Source organism: Balaenoptera physalus (genome assembly GCF_965194825.1).
Source record: "Balaenoptera physalus genome assembly, chromosome: X".
Lineage (NCBI taxonomy): Eukaryota > Metazoa > Chordata > Mammalia > Artiodactyla > Balaenopteridae > Balaenoptera > Balaenoptera physalus.
The window spans coordinates 105053825-105071619 of NC_138903.1; the positions used below are offsets into that span (position 1 = coordinate 105053825).

General features: G+C 39.0%; 1 protein-coding gene and 1 long non-coding RNA gene across 9 annotated transcripts in view; one reads left to right on the forward strand and one right to left on the reverse strand.

Moving 5' to 3' along the window:
- LOC309652119 overlaps window positions 1–17795 on the forward strand; it is a 424346-nt gene that overhangs the window by 207983 nt on the left and 198568 nt on the right. The gene's annotated exons all lie outside the window — the stretch shown is intronic.
- The window catches only part of STEEP1 (STING1 ER exit protein 1), a 90151-nt gene that overhangs the window by 58304 nt on the left and 14052 nt on the right, over window positions 1–17795 (reverse strand). For 6 of the 8 annotated variants that reach the window (XR_014258557.1, XR_014258558.1, XR_014258559.1 and 3 more), the window contains exons 3-7: window positions 9953–9994; window positions 8227–8365; window positions 7606–7695; window positions 6913–7005; window positions 5493–5700 (exon numbers count right to left, since the gene is read on the reverse strand). Coding sequence is in view for 2 of the 8 variants with exons in the window: in XM_082445608.1 (XP_082301734.1) it covers window positions 5638–5700; window positions 6913–7005; window positions 7606–7695; window positions 8227–8365; window positions 9953–9994 (427 nt within the window). In the remaining 6 variants the exon portion in view is untranslated. Of the gene's footprint in view, window positions 1–4738; window positions 5701–6912; window positions 7006–7605; window positions 7696–8226; window positions 8366–9952; window positions 9995–17795 lie in introns of those variants that run through there. The other 2 variants (XM_082445608.1, XM_082445609.1) reach the window with 2 other exon arrangements.

Sequence of the window (17795 nt, forward strand, 5' to 3'; positions counted from 1 at the left end):
ATATGCACCCAACATAGGAGCACCTCAATACATAAGGCAACTGCTAACAGCTCTAAAAGAGGAAATCGACAGTAACACAATAATAGTGGGGGAACTTAACACCTCACTTACACCAATGGACAGGTCATCCAAACAGAAAATTAATAAGGAAACAGAAGCTTTAAATGACACAATAGACCAGATAGATTTAATTGATATTTATAGGACATTCCATCCAAAAACAGCAGATTACACGTTCTTCTCAAGTGCGCACGGAACATTCTCCAGGATAGATCACATCTTGGGTCACAAATCAAGCCTCAGTAAATTTAAGAAAATTGAAATCATATAAAGCATCTTTTCTGACCACAATGCTTTGAGATTAGAAATGAATTACAGGGAAAAAAAATGTAAAAAACACAAATACATGGAGACCAAACAATATGTTAGTAAATAACCAAGAGATCACTGAAGAAATTAGAGAGGAAATCAAAAAATACCTAGAGACAAATGACAATGAAAACACGAAGATCCAAAACCTATGGGATGCAGCAAAAGCAGTTCTAAGAGGGAAGTTTATAGCTATACAAGCCTACCTAAAGAAACAAGAAAAATCTCAAGTAAACAATCTAACCTTACACCTAAAGAAACTAGAGAAAGAAGAACAAAGAAATTATAATGGAAAAGAATAGAAAAAATATAGATATATACATATGTATGTATAACCCAATCACTTTGTCATATACCTGAAACTAACACAATATTGTAAAACAACTATACTTCAATGAAAAAAATAATAATAATCTCTCTTCAAATCTAAAAACAAAACAAAACAGGTTTAGTGGAAGTAAGAGTATGAAAGAGCAGCAATGGTAGGAGGCTGTGGTCAGAGCAGAGTATTGGCTCTCACAGGTGGTGTAGATGATATCCAAGGAGTTTGTGGCTAAAGGGGGTAAAGCCATATTAACAAATTGAAGGAGAAAAACCATATGATCATCTCAATAGATGCAGAGAAAGCTTTCGACAAAATTCAACACCTATTTATGATAAAAGCCCTCCAGAAAGTAGGCATAGAGGGAACTTTCCTCAACATAATAAAGGCCATATATGACAAACCCACAGCCAACATCGTCCTCAATGGTGAAAAACTGAAACCATTTCCACTAAGATCAGGAACAAGACAAGGTTGCCCACTCTCACCACTATTATTCAACATAGTTTTGGAAGTTTTAGCCACAGCAATCAGAGAAGAAAAAGATATAAAAGGAATCCAAATTGGAAAAGAAGTAAAGCTGTCACTATTTGCAGATGACATGATACTATACATAGAGAATCCTAAAGATGCTACCAGAAAACTACTAGAGCTAATCAATGAATTTGGTAAAGTAGCAGGATACAAAATTAATGTACAGAAATCTCTTGCATTCCTATACAATAATGATGAAAAATCTGAAAGTGAAATTAAGGAAACACTCCCATTTACCATTGCAACAAAAAGAATAAAATATCTAGGAATAAACCTACCTAAGGAGACAAAAGACTTGTATGCAGAAAATTATAAGACACTGATGAAAGAAATTAAAGATGATACAAATAGATGGAGAGATATACCATGTTCTTGCATTGGAAGAATCAACATTGTGAAAATGACTCTACTACCCAAAGCAATCTACAGATTCAATGCAATCCCTATAAAACTACCACTGGCATTTTTCACAGAACTAGAACAAAAAATTTCACAATTTGTATGGAAACACAAAAGACCCCGAAGAGCCAAAGCAATCTTGAGAACGAAAAATGGAGCTGGAGGAATCAGGCTCCCTGACTTCAGACTATACTACAAAGCTACAGTCATCAGGACAGTATGGTACTGGCACAAAAACAGAAATATAGATCAATGGAACAGGATAGAAAGCCCAGAGATAAACCCACGCACATATGGTCACCTTATCTTTGATAAAGGAGGCAAGCATATACAGTGGAGAAAAGACAGCCTCTTCAGTAAGTGGTGCTGGGAAAACTGGACAGGTACATGTAAAAGTATGAAATTAGAACACTCCCTTACACCATACACAAAAATAAGCTCAAAATGGATTAAAGACCTAAATGTAAGGCCAGACACTATCAAACTCTTAGAGGAAAACATAGGCAGAACACTCTATGACATAAATCACAGCAAGATCCTTTTTGACCCAGCTCCTAGAGAAATGGAAATAAAAACAAAAATAAACAAATGCGACCTAATGAAACTTAAAAGCTTTTGCACAGCAAAGGAAACCACAAACAAGACCAAAAGACAACCCTCAGAATGGGAGAAAATATTTGCAAATGAAGCAACTGACAAAGGATGAATCTCCAAAATTTACAAGCAGCTCATGCAGCTCAATAACAAAAAAACAAACAACCCAATCCAAAAATGGGCAGAAGACCTAAATAGACATTTCTTCAAAGAAGATATACAGATTGCCAACAAACACATGAAAGAATGCTCAACATCATTAATCATTAGAGAAATGCCAATCAAAACTACAATGAGATATCATCTCACACCGGTCAGAATGGCCATCATCAAAAAATCTAGAAACAATAAATGCTGGAGAGGGTGTGGAGAAAAGGGAACACTCTTGCACTGTTGGTGGGAATGTAAATTGATACAGCCACTATGGAGAACAGTATGGAGGTTCCTTAAAAAACTAAAAATAGAAGTACCAAACGACCCAGAAATCCCACTGCTGGACATATACCCTGATTAAACCATAATTCAAAAAGAGACATGTACCACAATGTTCATTGCAGCTCTATTTACAATAGCCAGGAGGTGGAAGCAATCTAAGTGTCCATCATCGGATGAATGGATAAAGAAGATGTGGCACATACATACAATGGAATAAAACTCAGCCATAGAAGGAAACGAAATTGAGGTATTTGTAGTGAGGTGGATGGACCTACAGTCTGTCATACAGAGTGAAGTAAGTCAGAAAGAGAAAAACAAATACCCTTTGCTAACACATATATATGGAATCTAAAAAAAAAAGAATGGCCCTGAAGAACCTAGGGGTAGTACGGGAATAAAGATGCAGACCTACTATAGAATGGACTTGAGGACACGGGGAGGGGGAAGGGTAAGCTGAGACAAAGTGAGAGAGTGGCATGTACATATATACACTACCAAATGTAAAATCGATAGCTAGTGAGAAGCAGACGCATAGCACAGGGAGATCAGATCGGTGCTTTGTGACCACCTAGACGGGTGGGATAGGAAGGGTGGGAGGGAGACGCAAGAGGGAGGGGAAAACTAAAAATAGAACTACCATACGACCCAGCAATCCCACTACTGGGCATATATCCCGAGAAAACCATAATTCAAAGAGTCATGTACCAAAATGTTCATTGCAGCTCTATTTACAATAGCCAGGACATGGAAGCAACCTAAGTGTCCATCATCGGATGAATGGATAAAGAAGATGTGGTGGCACATATATACAATGGAATATTACTCAGCCATAAAAAGAAACGAAATTGAGTTATTTGTAGTGAGGTGGATGGAGTTAGAGTCTGTCATACAGAGTGAAGTAAGTCAGAAAGAGAAAAACAAATACAGTATGCTAACACATATATATGGAATCTAAAAAAAAAAAAATGGTCATGAAGAACCTAGTGGCAAGACGGGAATCAAGACACAGACCTACTAGAGAATGGACTTGAGGATATGGGGAGGGGGAAGGGTAAGCTGTGACAAAGTGAGAGAGTGGCATGGACATATATACACTACCAAGCGTAAAATAGATAGCTAGTGGGAAGCAGCCGCATAGCACAGGGAGATCAGCTTGGTGCTTTGTGACCACCTAGAGGGGTGGGAAAGGGAGGGTGGGAGGGAGGGAGATGCAAGAGGGAAGAGATATGGGAACATATGTATATGTATAACTGATTCACTTTGTTATAAAGCAGAAACTAACACACCATTGTAAAGCAATTATACTCCAATAAAGATGTTAAAAAAAAAAAAAGAAAAGCCATTGACAAGGCCTCCCTGCCATTACATCCCAGAATTTACAAAATTTGGCTGCTTATCAGACAGTGAGTGATTATAAAACTTGGTGAGTTGCTTTTGCCTCGATGAACCTCTCTTTAGAATGATGACGCTATTTATTGCATGCCAGCAAGCTAGACACGGTGCTAGGCACTTTGCATTCATTATGCTCTCTAATATAAACCCTGCAAGGTGCTATTGTACCTATTGTCTTTTTCTGATGAAGAAACTGCGGCTCAGAGAGGTGAAGTGCCTTTCTTAGAGTTAACACAACTATGAAGCAGGAGCGCTGGGATTTAACACAAATCTGACAGTGTTCAGTCCACTGTGCTTTTCTATTTCTGTTTGAGGTGTACTTTTGGTTCCTCTCCACTCAAAACATTCAAAAGGTGATGCTGATGGATAAGAGGATATAAAGATAGGTTACACTCATTTTCTTTAAAATAAAACATTGTTTCTTTTTTCTTATTTAAAAAAAAAATTAAAAAAATAAAAATAAAAACAAGATGACACTGTAGAAAACAGTTTGGCAGTTTCTCAAAGGTTAAACGTAGAGCTACGATATGATCCAACAACTCTGCTACTACCTACACTGCACATCTAAAAGAACTGAAAGCAGGGATTTGAACAAATATTTGTATACCAATGATCACAGCAGCATGATTCACAATAGCTACAAGGTGGAAACAACCCAAGTGTCAATCAACCAATGAATAACAAAATATGGTATATACACACAGTGGGATTTACTAAGCCAAAAAAGGAATGGCATTTTGTTACATGCTATAACATGGATGAACCTTGAAAACACTATGTTTAGTGAAATAAGCCAGACATAGAAGGACAAATATTGTAGATTCCACTCACACGAGGTACCTAGAATAGGCAAATTCATAGAGACAGAAAATAGAATAGAGGTTACTAAGGGCTCTTAGCTGCTTGACAGGATGGTAGCTCCCTTGGGTTGCTTACCAAGACCCTATTTTCATTCGGATCAGAGCTATCCTACCCCCTCACTTGAATCTGGCTTTTCCTTCTGCATGTACAACATCTCATAAGGGTTGGCGTGCCTAGAGTTTTAACATTTGAGGTAAAGGAAACTTTATGCAGATTCTGGCTTGTTATGGATTTTCTCTGACAGTAGAGAGATTCAAACCCTAGCCAATACCTGCCAGTCTAAGAACAGAGACAGAGCCACTTAAAAGGATCTGGCTTGCTGTAACATTAAATGTAATTCGTGTTACTTTTTTCTATGACATCATATTTTTTTCAAAAATCTTTAAACATTTTATTAACTTTGAAGGAATAAGAATAGCTCCTTTAGAAACTAGACTCACTGAAGCACTGATCTATTCACAGAGCTTCTACACAGATGAAGAAGTTTACTTCAAATGGCCAAAAAATAGTACAGAAGACCTATACTCAGAAAGATTGAGAAAAATCCATCTCTAGAAAGCAGGTGAGATGGACTCAAAGACCTCACCGAATGTAGGAGAATCACTGGTAAGCCACGTAAAGCCTTCTGCTGGGGCATAAAGGTAGGAACCAGTCCATGTAGTCAAGGAAACGCTCTTTTTCTTCCTGATCTCAATGCCTGTCTCCAGTCTGGGTTCACAGAAAGGTCCTGATCATTTGAACTGGTTGTCAATCAAGGTTCCCTTCATTTTCGCTTTCTTGGCTTCCAGTTCAGCCTGGAAAGGAAGAAAAGTATATGTCCTGATACATGACATGAAATTCTGATTTTCCTGCCTTATTCTAACTGCCCCAACACTATCCCCTCATGCTCATTTAGTATACAAACTAGAACCATGTTTCTAAAATTGTGATGAAACTCTAGCAACTGCTTTCCAACCTTTCTGATGTTATGACACACATTGAAGATAATAATATCTGTATGGTAAAATGGGGTAAACACACAGGGCTGTGGTCTATCAGTGTAGGGATCCCACAGCTCCAGGACCCCTGAAGGACTGGAGGAATCAATATCATGACATATCAGTATCCTATTTGTGGCAGAACAGGAGGAAGAACACTGTTCTAGAACAGTGCTACTTAAAGCTGTGTGGTCCATGAAGATACCCACAAAAATTGAGAGTAAGCATTTAGAAACTTTTATAGCAATTTGACAGAGGAATAATAAAGTAAAATAACCTCGTAAGAAGAATTCAGGCAAATTCATTTTTATTGCATTTTATAAATTACAAATCTACTCTTGACAAATTTTAAAACAAGAAGCAAGCACTGGTCCTTCACCTCAGAAAATCTGATAAGCACTGCTCTAGATCACTATGGCAAGGTAAAGCAGCTCTCAAGACCCACTACCTCTGTCACCAAAAACCGCTCTACAGTCAGTAGAATAGACTGGTATACTTTTCGATGAGGCACCAATGCTGGGATGTCTGAGTTGAAAGAAATATCATAAGTAACTTATTATCAGGAAAACAGAAACATAGGCACCATCACATACAGACGTGCGTGCTCCATAAAGAGCCCAGGAATAGTGCAGACAGTGGTGGTGGAAGCAGTGCTTTAAGAAGCAGCGACCAGCCCCAATCCTGGCGCCCCAATGTAGCCCCACCGTATGCCTCATACCCCGGGAGAGCACCCATGAGCCCCGATCTTGAACTCCTGACCTTGGACCACAAGTAGCAGATTAACTTATCATTCTCGTTAGGGTTGGCTAACAAGAACTATCATTTGGGGCCTGGATCCTGTGGTCACTGTCCCAGAGTAGGGTGTGTACTGACAGCCACGGCCCACGGTTAGACACTTGGCAGCCAGCCACACCATAACCCCCGACAGACTTCCGAAAGGATTCCCGTGCCTGCCGGAGGGTCTTTCAGACCGAGGAACCCAAACAGTCCAGCCCAGCGCCTGCAACCCCCCCCGCCCCCGCCACTCACCAGCTCCTGCAGCCGCCTCTTGCTCATGCCTTTGCGCTCCAGCTGCTTTTCAATCACCTTGGCATTCTGCGCATACGAGTCAGCAACTTCTCTCTGAGGGAAGAAAGAAGCACCCTTAGGCCAGCAGTCTCACCAAAGAGGAGCAACAGAGACCTCGGGAGAAGTTTATACTCCTCAAATTATGAAATTATTACTGAAATGGCAAGACTCTGCTCCCTTTCAACTCTTCAGCTTTTCCATAATCCGGGAGAGTCAGGTTTCAACCGAAACCACGTTTAAATAACAGATAACATCTCTCTGTAAACATCATTATACTGAAATACCATAAAGGTAATTGCTGCTCTTGCTAAGGACAGACTCCCACACCATCAGAGCTGGACTGGAAGGGACCTGAAATTGCTGAGCCCAGTAGTTTTTCAACTGAAGAGGGATGAGGAGGGATTTGCCCCCTAAGGCATCTCAAAAAACAGTATGAAAAAAATGACTGATCTAGTCCAACTCCCTGCTCCTTATCTTACAGAGATGTCCCTGAGATCCAGGGAAACAGGAACCAGCCCGGTATCACAGCGTTCCTTAGTAGCAGAGCAAGATCTACGAGCGAAGTTTCTAGTTATTTTGTTACTCGATGCTCTGGCTCGAGAGTCCCCTCCCCCCGCCCCCCATTCCAATTCCCCCGAGAGCAGAAGCACTTACAGCCTCAATCTCCTCTTCCTCTTCATCAATAGTAGACACAGTGACAGAGCTGAACTTGCCCATGTCTTTAGTCCGTTTCGTCATCATCACCTGGAGTTGCAGGAAGAGGAATCAGTCTAGTTCACCTCAAGAGGCTCTGTGAGTCGTGTGTGTGTGAGTGTGTATGTGTGAGTGGGTGTGTGCAAGTGTACAAGCCTGGCTCCTGGGGGCAGGGGACCTCCTTGGGACAGGCTGGCCTATCTAAAAGTGCCCATCTTTTAATTTGCATTATATCTTTTCTAGTATTTGCCATCAAGGGTTTTTAAAAGTATATTTAAAGACTAGCCTTATTCATTCAATTTTAATTGTTCACGTTGGAAAAAGAAGAAATTTCAAAGGAAGTAAATGTGAATAAAAACCATACAATTTCTAACTTTACTCATAGAGCAGATGTAGGAAAGAAAAGAGAACACATAATAGGTGTTACAATTTTGTAGCATCTGCTCATACACGAAAATGGCATTCTCTGAATAAAGACAGCACCCATAAAGGGCAGTTTCTCATGCACCATAATCTTATTTACAATTTTAGGGCTAAATCTGTAGCTATATTAACCCATCTGTCTCCTTCAGTGATAATTACCTTCTTAGGAGGCTCTTGTTTCTGAGTATATATGTTCGTCTTCCCAAAACCCTGACCAAACTTGACTACTGCTCCATCCACAATGAAGGTCACAGGAGCATTCTTCGGTTGGGACTGGTAGAAGAGTGGCAGCCCGCACCTGCAAACAGCAGAGTGAATCTCAAGGAGGCCTCAGAATCCAAATCCCCAAAACGGTGCTTCACAAAGCGTGCTTAGACTCTGGGAATATTTGTGTTCGTGGCATAAACTGATGATTAGCTCTTCCCAGTGTTTCCCAAAACAACTTGATAAGAATCACTGATGGCTGGGCTTCTACGGCTGGGCATGTGGGATCTTCCCAGACCAGGGCTCGAATCCGTGTCCCCTGCATGGGCAGGCGGATTCTTAACCACTGCACCACCAGGGAAGTCCTGGTTGGTCACTTCTATTATACTTCTTCAGCTAAGTGAAGTAGACCCATACCCATGAGATATGATTAAAGTAGTCTAACAAATCTAATGTGGCTGTAAACTAAAATGCCTTCTTAGCCATTTCCCTGCTTTAATTCTAGTCTGAGTCTTCTGAGAGCCAAAATTGAATTGTAATTCATCAACAAGATTAAACTTATTATAGTTTAATATTCTCACTGTTAACAGCCTAAAGCTGGAAATCATATATATCTTTAAATAATAGTCTCTAAAGTTCTTGGGTCTGTAGTCCTATGACAGACTTTATAAATAAGTTTGTATTAAATTACACTATGTTGGGATTTCCCTGGTGGCGCAGTGGTTAAGACTCTGCACTCCTAATGCAGGGGGCCCAGGTTCAATCCCTGATCAGGGAACTAGATCCCACATGCAGGCTGCAACTAAGAGTTTGCATGGCACAACTAAGGAGCCCGTGTGCCACAACTAAGGAGCCTGCCTGCCACAACTAAGACCCGGTGCAACCAAAATAAATAAATAATAAATATCAAAAAAAAATTACACTATGTTACATTTACCATATGACCCAACAATTCCACTCCAAGAGAAAACACATATTCCCAAAAGATTTATACTAGAATGTTCATAGCAGCTTTATTTATAATAGCCAAAGCCATTAACAACTCAAATGCCCTTCAACAGGTCAATGGTTAAACAAACTGTGGTGCAATGACTACTACTCAGCGATAAAGAGGAACAAATTACTGATACACATAACAACTCAAATGAACCCCCAAAGCATCATGCTACATGAAAGAAACCAGATGGAAGAGATACATATTGTATGTAGTAGAACACATACTGTAGAATTTACATCACATTTTAGAAAAGGTAAAACCACGGTAACAGAAGGCAGATCAGTGCTGGCGAGGGGAGGGGTGAGGAAGGAGACTGATTGCAAAGGAGCACTGGAAACGTCTATGTCACAGGAGTGGTGATGTTACATGGCTCTATGTTTTTGTCAACACTCATCAAACTGTACACTTAGGAAGGGCAAATTTTATTATATATAAGTTACACCTCAGTGAAAAAATAATACTATGTTTAAAAACCCATTTTTGTGGCCAGCTGGTCGGAGATGTAACTTGGTCAGTTGCATCTCTTTAAGAAGCATATTGGTATTTGCATAATTGAAGTTTGAAGGCAGGAAAGATTATAGGGACAAAGATATAACAGAGAATTGTCTCCAAATGATCCTTTTCCTAACACATCATTGCCTCTACTTGCTTATGCTCGGAGAAACCCACACTGTTAATACTTACTTTGCACATTTCTTCCTGTACTGTCGTTCAATGCCTTCAGGCCTGCACAGAAAATGGAAGTTAAAAAAAAAAAAAGATACGAACAAATCTCATAACCTACCAACCTCACTAGCTCATTTCTTCAAATGCTAAAAGGGCTTTTCAAAAGTTATCCTTTCATAGCTCAGCTGCTTATTTACACATGTATTCATTTTAAAGCATTCCTTCCTTCCACAAACACTTACTGAGCCCCTAAAATGGGGCAGGCACCTCCCTGACAAAGGAGGAGGCGCGGTGGTAGTAGCTGTGGTCACAGCGGCAGTTGGGGTCACAGTAACAATGACAACAATAACAAGAGTGGCGATCACTGGTATAGCTTTTATTATGTACCAGGGGCTGTTCTAAACTGTATGTGTACTAGCGCATTTGATCCTTACAACAACCCTGTGAGGTAGGCCATGTTATCATTCCCATTTTACAGTTGAGGGCGCCTAAGCACAAAGCAGTTACATAGTTCACCCAAGGTCATAGAGTTAGGAAGTAGAATACGTTGAATTCAAGCCCCGGCAGTCAAGCTCAAGAGCCCATGCAACACTGCCTTAGATAATCAACTGGGAAATAAAGATTCTTCCACCCATCCAGTTGCTTAACAGAAACCTGGGACTCATCTTTGTCTTCTCTTTCCCTCATCTCCCACAACCTACTTCGTCAGCAAATCCTGTGGATTTTACTGTATCTACAAAAAAGGTCTTGAACCTGTCTACTTGTCTCCACCCTCCTGCCACCATCTCAGCCCAGGGCACCAGTATGTCTGCCCCAGACTATTGACACAGCTTCCTGACCGGTCTCTGCACTTTCCCTTCCTGCTTCGATTTTTAAAATAGGTAACATGTGCACATGGTATATGAAAGAGTATAATGTGAAAGGTAAATATCCTCCCTACTCAACTTCCACATACCCAGTTCTCTTCACCAGAGGCAAATACTGTTTCCGGTTTCCTCAGTTCCTCCCAGAAAGAGTCGATGATACAACCAAAGAATCCTTCTTGGCATATAAAGAAAATATTTTTTTCTCTTCCTTTTAAGACAAATGTAGCATACCTTATACTACTCTCTACCTTTTTGTTCACTTAAAAATCATTTTTATTTTAAAGTTAATTTTATTTATCTTTTTATACAGCAGGTTCTTATTAGTCATCAATTTTATACACATCAGTGTATACATGTCAATCCCAATCGCCCAATTCATCACACCACCACCCCCCGCCACTTTCCCCCCTTGGTGTCCATACGTTTGTTCTCTACTTCTGTGTCTCAATTTCTGCTCTGCAAACCGGTTCATCTGTACCATTTTCTAGGTTCCACATATATGCGTTAATATACGATATTTGTTTTTCTCTTTCTGACTTACTTCACTCTGTATGACAGTCTCTAGATGCATCCACGTCTCTACAAATGACCCAATTTCGTTCCTTTTTATGGCTGAGTAATATTCCATTGTATATATGTGCCACATCTTCTTTCTCTATTCGTCTGTCGATGGGCATTTAGGTTGCTTCCATGACCTGGCTATTGTAAATAGTGCTGCAATGAACATTGGGGTGCATGTGTCTTTTTGAATTATGGTTTTCTCTGGGTATATGCCCAGTAGTGGGACTGATGGGTCATATGGTCATTCTATTTTTAGTTTTTTAAGGAACCTCCATACTGTTCTCCGTAGTGGCTGTATCAATTTACATTCCCACCAACAGTGCAAGAGGGTTCCCTTTTCTCCACACCCTCTCCAGCATTTGTTGTTTGTAGATTTTCTGATGATACCCATTCTAACTGCTGTGAGGTGATACCTCATTGTAGTTTTGATTTGCATTTCTCTAACAATTAGTGATGTTGAGCAGCTTTTCCTGTGCCGCTTGGCCATCTGTATGTCTTCTTTGGAAAAATGTCTATTTAGGTCTTCTGCCCATTTTTGGATTGGGTTCTTTGCTTTTTTAATATTGAGCTGCATGAGCTGTTTATATATTTTGGAGATTAATCCTTTGTCCATTGATTCATCTGCAAATATTTTCTCCCATTCTTTTTTTTTTTTACCATCTTTATTGGAGTATAATTGCTTTACAATGGTGTTTTAGTTTCTGCACTATAACGAAGTGAATCAGTTATACATATACATATGTTCCCATATCTCTTCACTCTTGCATCTCCCTCCCTCCCACCCTCCCTATCCCACCCCTCTAGGTGGTCACAAAGCACCGAGCTGATCTCCCTGTGCTATGCGGTTGCTTCCCACTAGCTATCTATTTTACGTTTGGTAGTGTATATATGTCCATGCCACTCTCTCACTTTGTCCCAGATTACCCTTCCCCCTCCCCATATCCTCAAGTCCATTCTCTAGTAGGTCTGTGTCTTTATTCCCCGTACCACTAGGTTCTTCATGACCATTTTTTTTTTTAGATTCCATATATATGTGTTAGCATACTGTATTTGTTTTTCCCTTTCTGACTTACTTCACTCTGTATGACAGACTCTAACTCCATCCACCTCACTACAAATAACTCAATTTCGTTTCTTTTTATGGCTTTCTTTCATGTGTTTGTTGGCAATCTGTATATCTTCTTTGGAGAAATGTCTATTTAAGTCTTCTGCCCATTTTTGGATTGGGTTGTTTGTTTTTTTGTTATTGAGCTGCATGAGCTGCTTGTAAATTTTGGAGATTAATCCTTTGTCAGTTGCTTCATTTGCAAATATTTTCTCCCATTCTGAGGGTTGTCTTTTGGTCTTCTTTGTGGTTTCCTTTGCTGTGCAAAAGCTTTTACGTTTCATTAGGTCGCATTTGTTTATTTTTGTTTTTATTTCCATTTCTCTAGGAGCTGGGTCAAAAAGGATCTTGCTGTGATTTATGTCATAGAGTATTATGCCTATGTTTTCCTCTAAGAGTTTGATAGTGTCTGCCCTTACACTTAGGCCTTTAATCCATTTTGAGCTTATTTTTGTGTATGGTGTAAGGGAGTGTTCTAATTTCATACTTTTACATGTACCTGTCCAGTTTTCCCAGCACCACTTATTGAAGAGGCTGTCTTTTCTCCACTGTATATGCTTGCCTCCTTTATCAAAGATAAGGTGACCATATGTGTGTGGGTTTATCTCTGGGCTTTCTATCCTGTTCCATTGATCTATATTTCTGTTTTTGTGCCAGTACCATACTCTCCTGATGACTGTAGCTTTGTAGTATAGTCTGAAGTCAGGGAGCCTGATTCCTCCAGCTCCCTTTTTCGTTCTCAAGATTGCTTTGGCTCTTCGGGGTCGTTTCTGTTTCCATACAAATTGTGAAATTTTTGGTTCTAGTTCTGTGAAAAATGCCAGTGGTAGTTTGATAGGGATTGCATTGAATCTGTAGATTGCTTTGGGTAGTAGAGTCATTTTCACAATGTTGATTCTCCCAATCCAAGAACATGGTATATCTCTCCATCTATTTGTATCATCTTTAATTTCTTTCGTCAGTGTCTTATAATTTTCTGCATACAAGTCTTTTGTCTCCTTAGGTAGGTTTATTCCTAGATATTTTATTCTTTTTGTTGCAATGGTAAATGGGAGTGTTTCCTTAATTTCACTTTCAGATTTTTCATCATTAGTGTATAGGAATGCAAGAGATTTCTGTGCATTAATTTTGCATCCTGCTACTTTACCAAATTCATTGATTAGCTCTAGTAGTTGTCTGGTAGCATCTTTAGGATTCTCTATGTATAATGTGATACACCATATTAACAAATTGAAGGAGAAAAACCACATGATCATCTCAATAGATGCAGAGAAAGCTTTCGACAAAATTCAACACCCATTTATGATAAAAGCCCTCCAGAAAGTAGGCATAGAGGGAACTTTCCTCAACATAATAAAGGCTATATATGACAAACCCACAGCCAACATCGTCCTCAATGGTGAAAAACTGAAACCATTTCCACTAAGATCAGGAACAAGACAAGGCTGCCCACTCTCACCAGTATTATTCAACATAGTTTTGGAAGTTTTAGCCACAGCAATCAGAGAAGAAAAAGAAATAAAAGGAATTCAAATCGGAAAAGAAGAAGTAAAGCTGTCACTGTTTGCAGATGATATTTTCTCCCATGCTGAGGGTTGTCTTTTCGTCTTGTTTATGGTTTCCTTCGCTGTGCAAAAGCTTTGAAGTTTCATTAGGTCCCATATGTTTATTTTTGTTTTTATTTCCATTACTCCAGGAGGTGGGTCAAAAAAGATCTTGCTGTGATTTATGTCAAAGAGTGTTCTTCCTATGTTTTCCTCTAAGAGTTTTATAGTGTCCAGTCTTACATTTAGGTCTCTAATCCATTTTGAGTTTATTTTTGGGTATGGTGTTAGGGAGTGCTCTAATTTCATACTTTTACATGTACCTGTCCAGTTTTCCAAGCACCACTTATTGAAGAGGCTGTCTTTTCTCCATTGTATATCCTTGCCTCCTTTGTCATAGATTAGTTGACCATAGGTGCGTGGGTTTATCTCTGGGCTTTCTATCCTGTTCCATTGATCTATATGTCTGTTTTTGTGCCAGTACCATATTTTCTTGATGACTGTAGCTTTGTAGTATAGTCTGAAGTCAGCGAGTCTGACTCCTCCAGCTCCGTGTTTTTCCCTCAAGACTGCATTGGCTATTCGGGGTCTTTTGTGACTCCATACAAATTTTAAGATTTTTTGTTCTAGTTCTGTAAAAAATGCCATTGGTAATTTGATAGGGATTGCATTGAATCTGTAGATTGCTTTGGGTAGTAGAGTCATTTTCACAATATTGATTCTTCCAATACAAGAGCATGGTATATCTCTCCATCTGTTAGTATCATCTTTAATTTCTTTCAGTGTCTTATAGTTTTCTGCATAGAGGTCTTTTGTCTCCCTAGGTAGGTTTATTCCTAGGTATTTTATTCTTTTTGTTGCAATGGTAAATGGGAGTGTTTCCTTAATTTCTCGTTCAGATTTTTCATCATCAGTGTATAGGAATGGAAGAGATTTCTGTGCATTAATTTTGTATCCAGCAACCTTACCAAATTCATTGATTAGCTCTAGTAGGTTTCTGGTGGCATCTTTAGGATTCTCTATGTATAGTATCATGTCATCTGCAAACAGTGACAGTTTTACTTCTTCTTTTCCGATTTGTATTCTTTTTATTTCTTTTTCTTCTCTGATTGCCGTGGCTAGGACTTCCAAAACTATGTTGAATCATAGTGGTGAGAGTGGACATCCTTGTCTCATTCCTGATCTTAGAGGAAATGCTTTCAGTTTTTCACCATTGAGAATGATGCTTGCTGTGGGTTTGTCATATATGGCCTTTATGATGTTGAGGTAGGTTCCCTCTATGCCCACTTTCTGGGGAGTTTTTATCATAAATGGGTGTTGAATTTTGTCAAAAGCTTTTTCTGCATCTATTGAGATGATCATACGGTTTTTATTCTTCAATTTGTTAATATGGTGTATCACATTGATTGTTTTGCGTATATTGAAGAATCCTTGCATCCCTGAGATAAATCCCACTTGATCATGGTGTATGATCCTTTTAATGTGTTGTTGGATTCTGTTTGATAGTATTTTGTTGAGGATTTTTGCATCTATATTCATCAGTGATATTGGTCTGTAATTTTTTTTTTTTTTTGTAGTATCTTTGTCTGGTTTTGGTATCAGGGTGATGGTGGCCTCATAGAAGGAGTTTGGGAGTGTTCCTTCCTCTGCAATTTTTTGGAAGAGTTTGAGAAGGATGGGTGTTAGCTCTTCTCTAAATATTTGATAGAATTCACCTGTGAAGCCATCTGGTCCTGGACTTTTGTTTGTTGGAAGATTTTTTATCACAGTTCCAATTTCATTACTTGTGATTGGTCTGTTCGTATTTTCTATTTCTTCCTGGTTCAGTCTTAGAAGGTTATACCTTTCTAAGAATTTGTCCATTTCTTCCAGGTTGTCCATTTTATTGGCATAGAGTTGCTTGTAGCAGTCTCTTAGGATGCTTTGTGTTTCTGCAGTGTCTGTTGTAACTTCTCCTTTTTCATTTCTAATTTTATTGATTTGAGTCCTCTCCCTCTTTTTCTTGATGAGTCTGGCTAATGGTTTATCCATTTTGTTTATCTTCTCAAAGAACCAGCTTTTCGTTTTATTGATCTTTGCTATTGTTTTCTTTGTTTCTATTTCATTTATTTCTGCTCTGATCTTTATGATTTCTTTCCTTCTGCCAACTTTGGGTTTTGTTTGTTCTTCTTTCTCTAGTTCCTTTAGGTGTAAGGTTAGATTGTTTACTTGAGATGTTTCTTGAGGTAGGCTTGTATAGCTATAAACTTCCCTCTTAGAACTGCTTTTGCTGCATCCCATAGGTTTTGGATCTTCGTGTTTTCATTGTCATTTGTCTCTAGGTAGTTTATGATTTCCTCTTTGATTTCTTCAGTGATCTCTTGGTTATTTAGTAACGTATTGCTTAGCCTCCATGTGTTTGTGTTTTTTACGTTTTTTTCCCTGTAATTCATTTCTAATCTCATAGCATCGTGGTCAGAAAAGATGCTTTATATGATTTCAAGTTTCTTAAATTTACTGAGGCTTGATTTGTGACCCAAGATGTGATCTATCCTGGAGAATGTTCCGTGCACACTTGAGAAGAAAGTGTAATCTGCTGTTTTTGGATGGAATGTCCTATAAATACCAATTAAATCTATCTGGTCTATTGTGCCATTTAAAGCTTCTGTTTCCTTATTAATTTTCTGTTTGGATGATCTGTCCATTGGTGTAAGTGAGGTGTTAAAGTCCCCCACTATTATTGTGTTACTGTCAATTTCCTCTTTTAGAGTTGTTAGCAGTTGTCTTATGTATTGAGGTGCTCCTATGTTGGGTGCATATATATTTATAATTGTTATACCTTCTTCTTGGATTGATCCCTTGTTCATTATATAGTGTCCTTCCTTGTCTCTTGTAACATTCTTTATTTTAAAGTCTATTTTATCTGATATGAGTATTGCTACTCCAGCTTTCTTTTGATTTCCATTTGCATGGAATATCTTTTTCCATCCCCTCACTCTCAGTCTGTATGTGTCCCTAGGTCTGAAGTGGGGCTCTTGTAGACAGCATATATATGGGTCTTGTTTTTGTATCCTTTCTGCAAGCCTGTGTCTTTTGGTTGGAGCATTTAATCTATTCACGTTTAAGGTAGTTATCAATATGTATGTTCCTATTACCATTTTCTTAACTGTTTTGGGTTTGTTTTTGTAGGTCCTTTTCTTCTCTTGTGTTTCCCACTTAGAGAAGTTCCTTTAGCATTTGTTGTAAAGCTGGTTTGGTGGTGCTGAATTCTCTTAGCTTTTGCTTGTCTGTAAAGCTTTTGATTTCTCCATCAAATCTGAATGAGATCCTTGCCGAGTAGAGTAATCTTGGTTGCACGTTCTTCCCTTTCATCACTTTAAGTATATCATGCCACTCCCTTCTGGCTTGTAGAGTTTCTGCTGAGAAATCAGCTGTTAACCTTATGGGAGTTCCCTTGTATGTTATTTGTCATTTTTCCCTTGCTGCTTTCAATAATTTTTCTTTGTCTTTAATTTTTGCCAATTTGATTACTATGTGTCTCGGCGTGTTTCTCCTTGGGTTTATCCTGTATGGGACTCTCTGCCCTTCCTGGACTTGGGTGGCTATTTCCTTTCCCATGTTAGGGAAGTTTTTGACTATAATCCCTTCAAATATCTTCTCGGGTCCTTTCTCTCTCTCTTCTCCTTCTGGGACCCCTATAATGCGAGTGTTGTTGCGTTTAATGTTGTCCCAGAGGTCTCTTAGGCTGTCTTCATTTCTTTTCATTCTTTGTTTCTTTATTCTGTTCCTCAGCAGTGAATTCCACC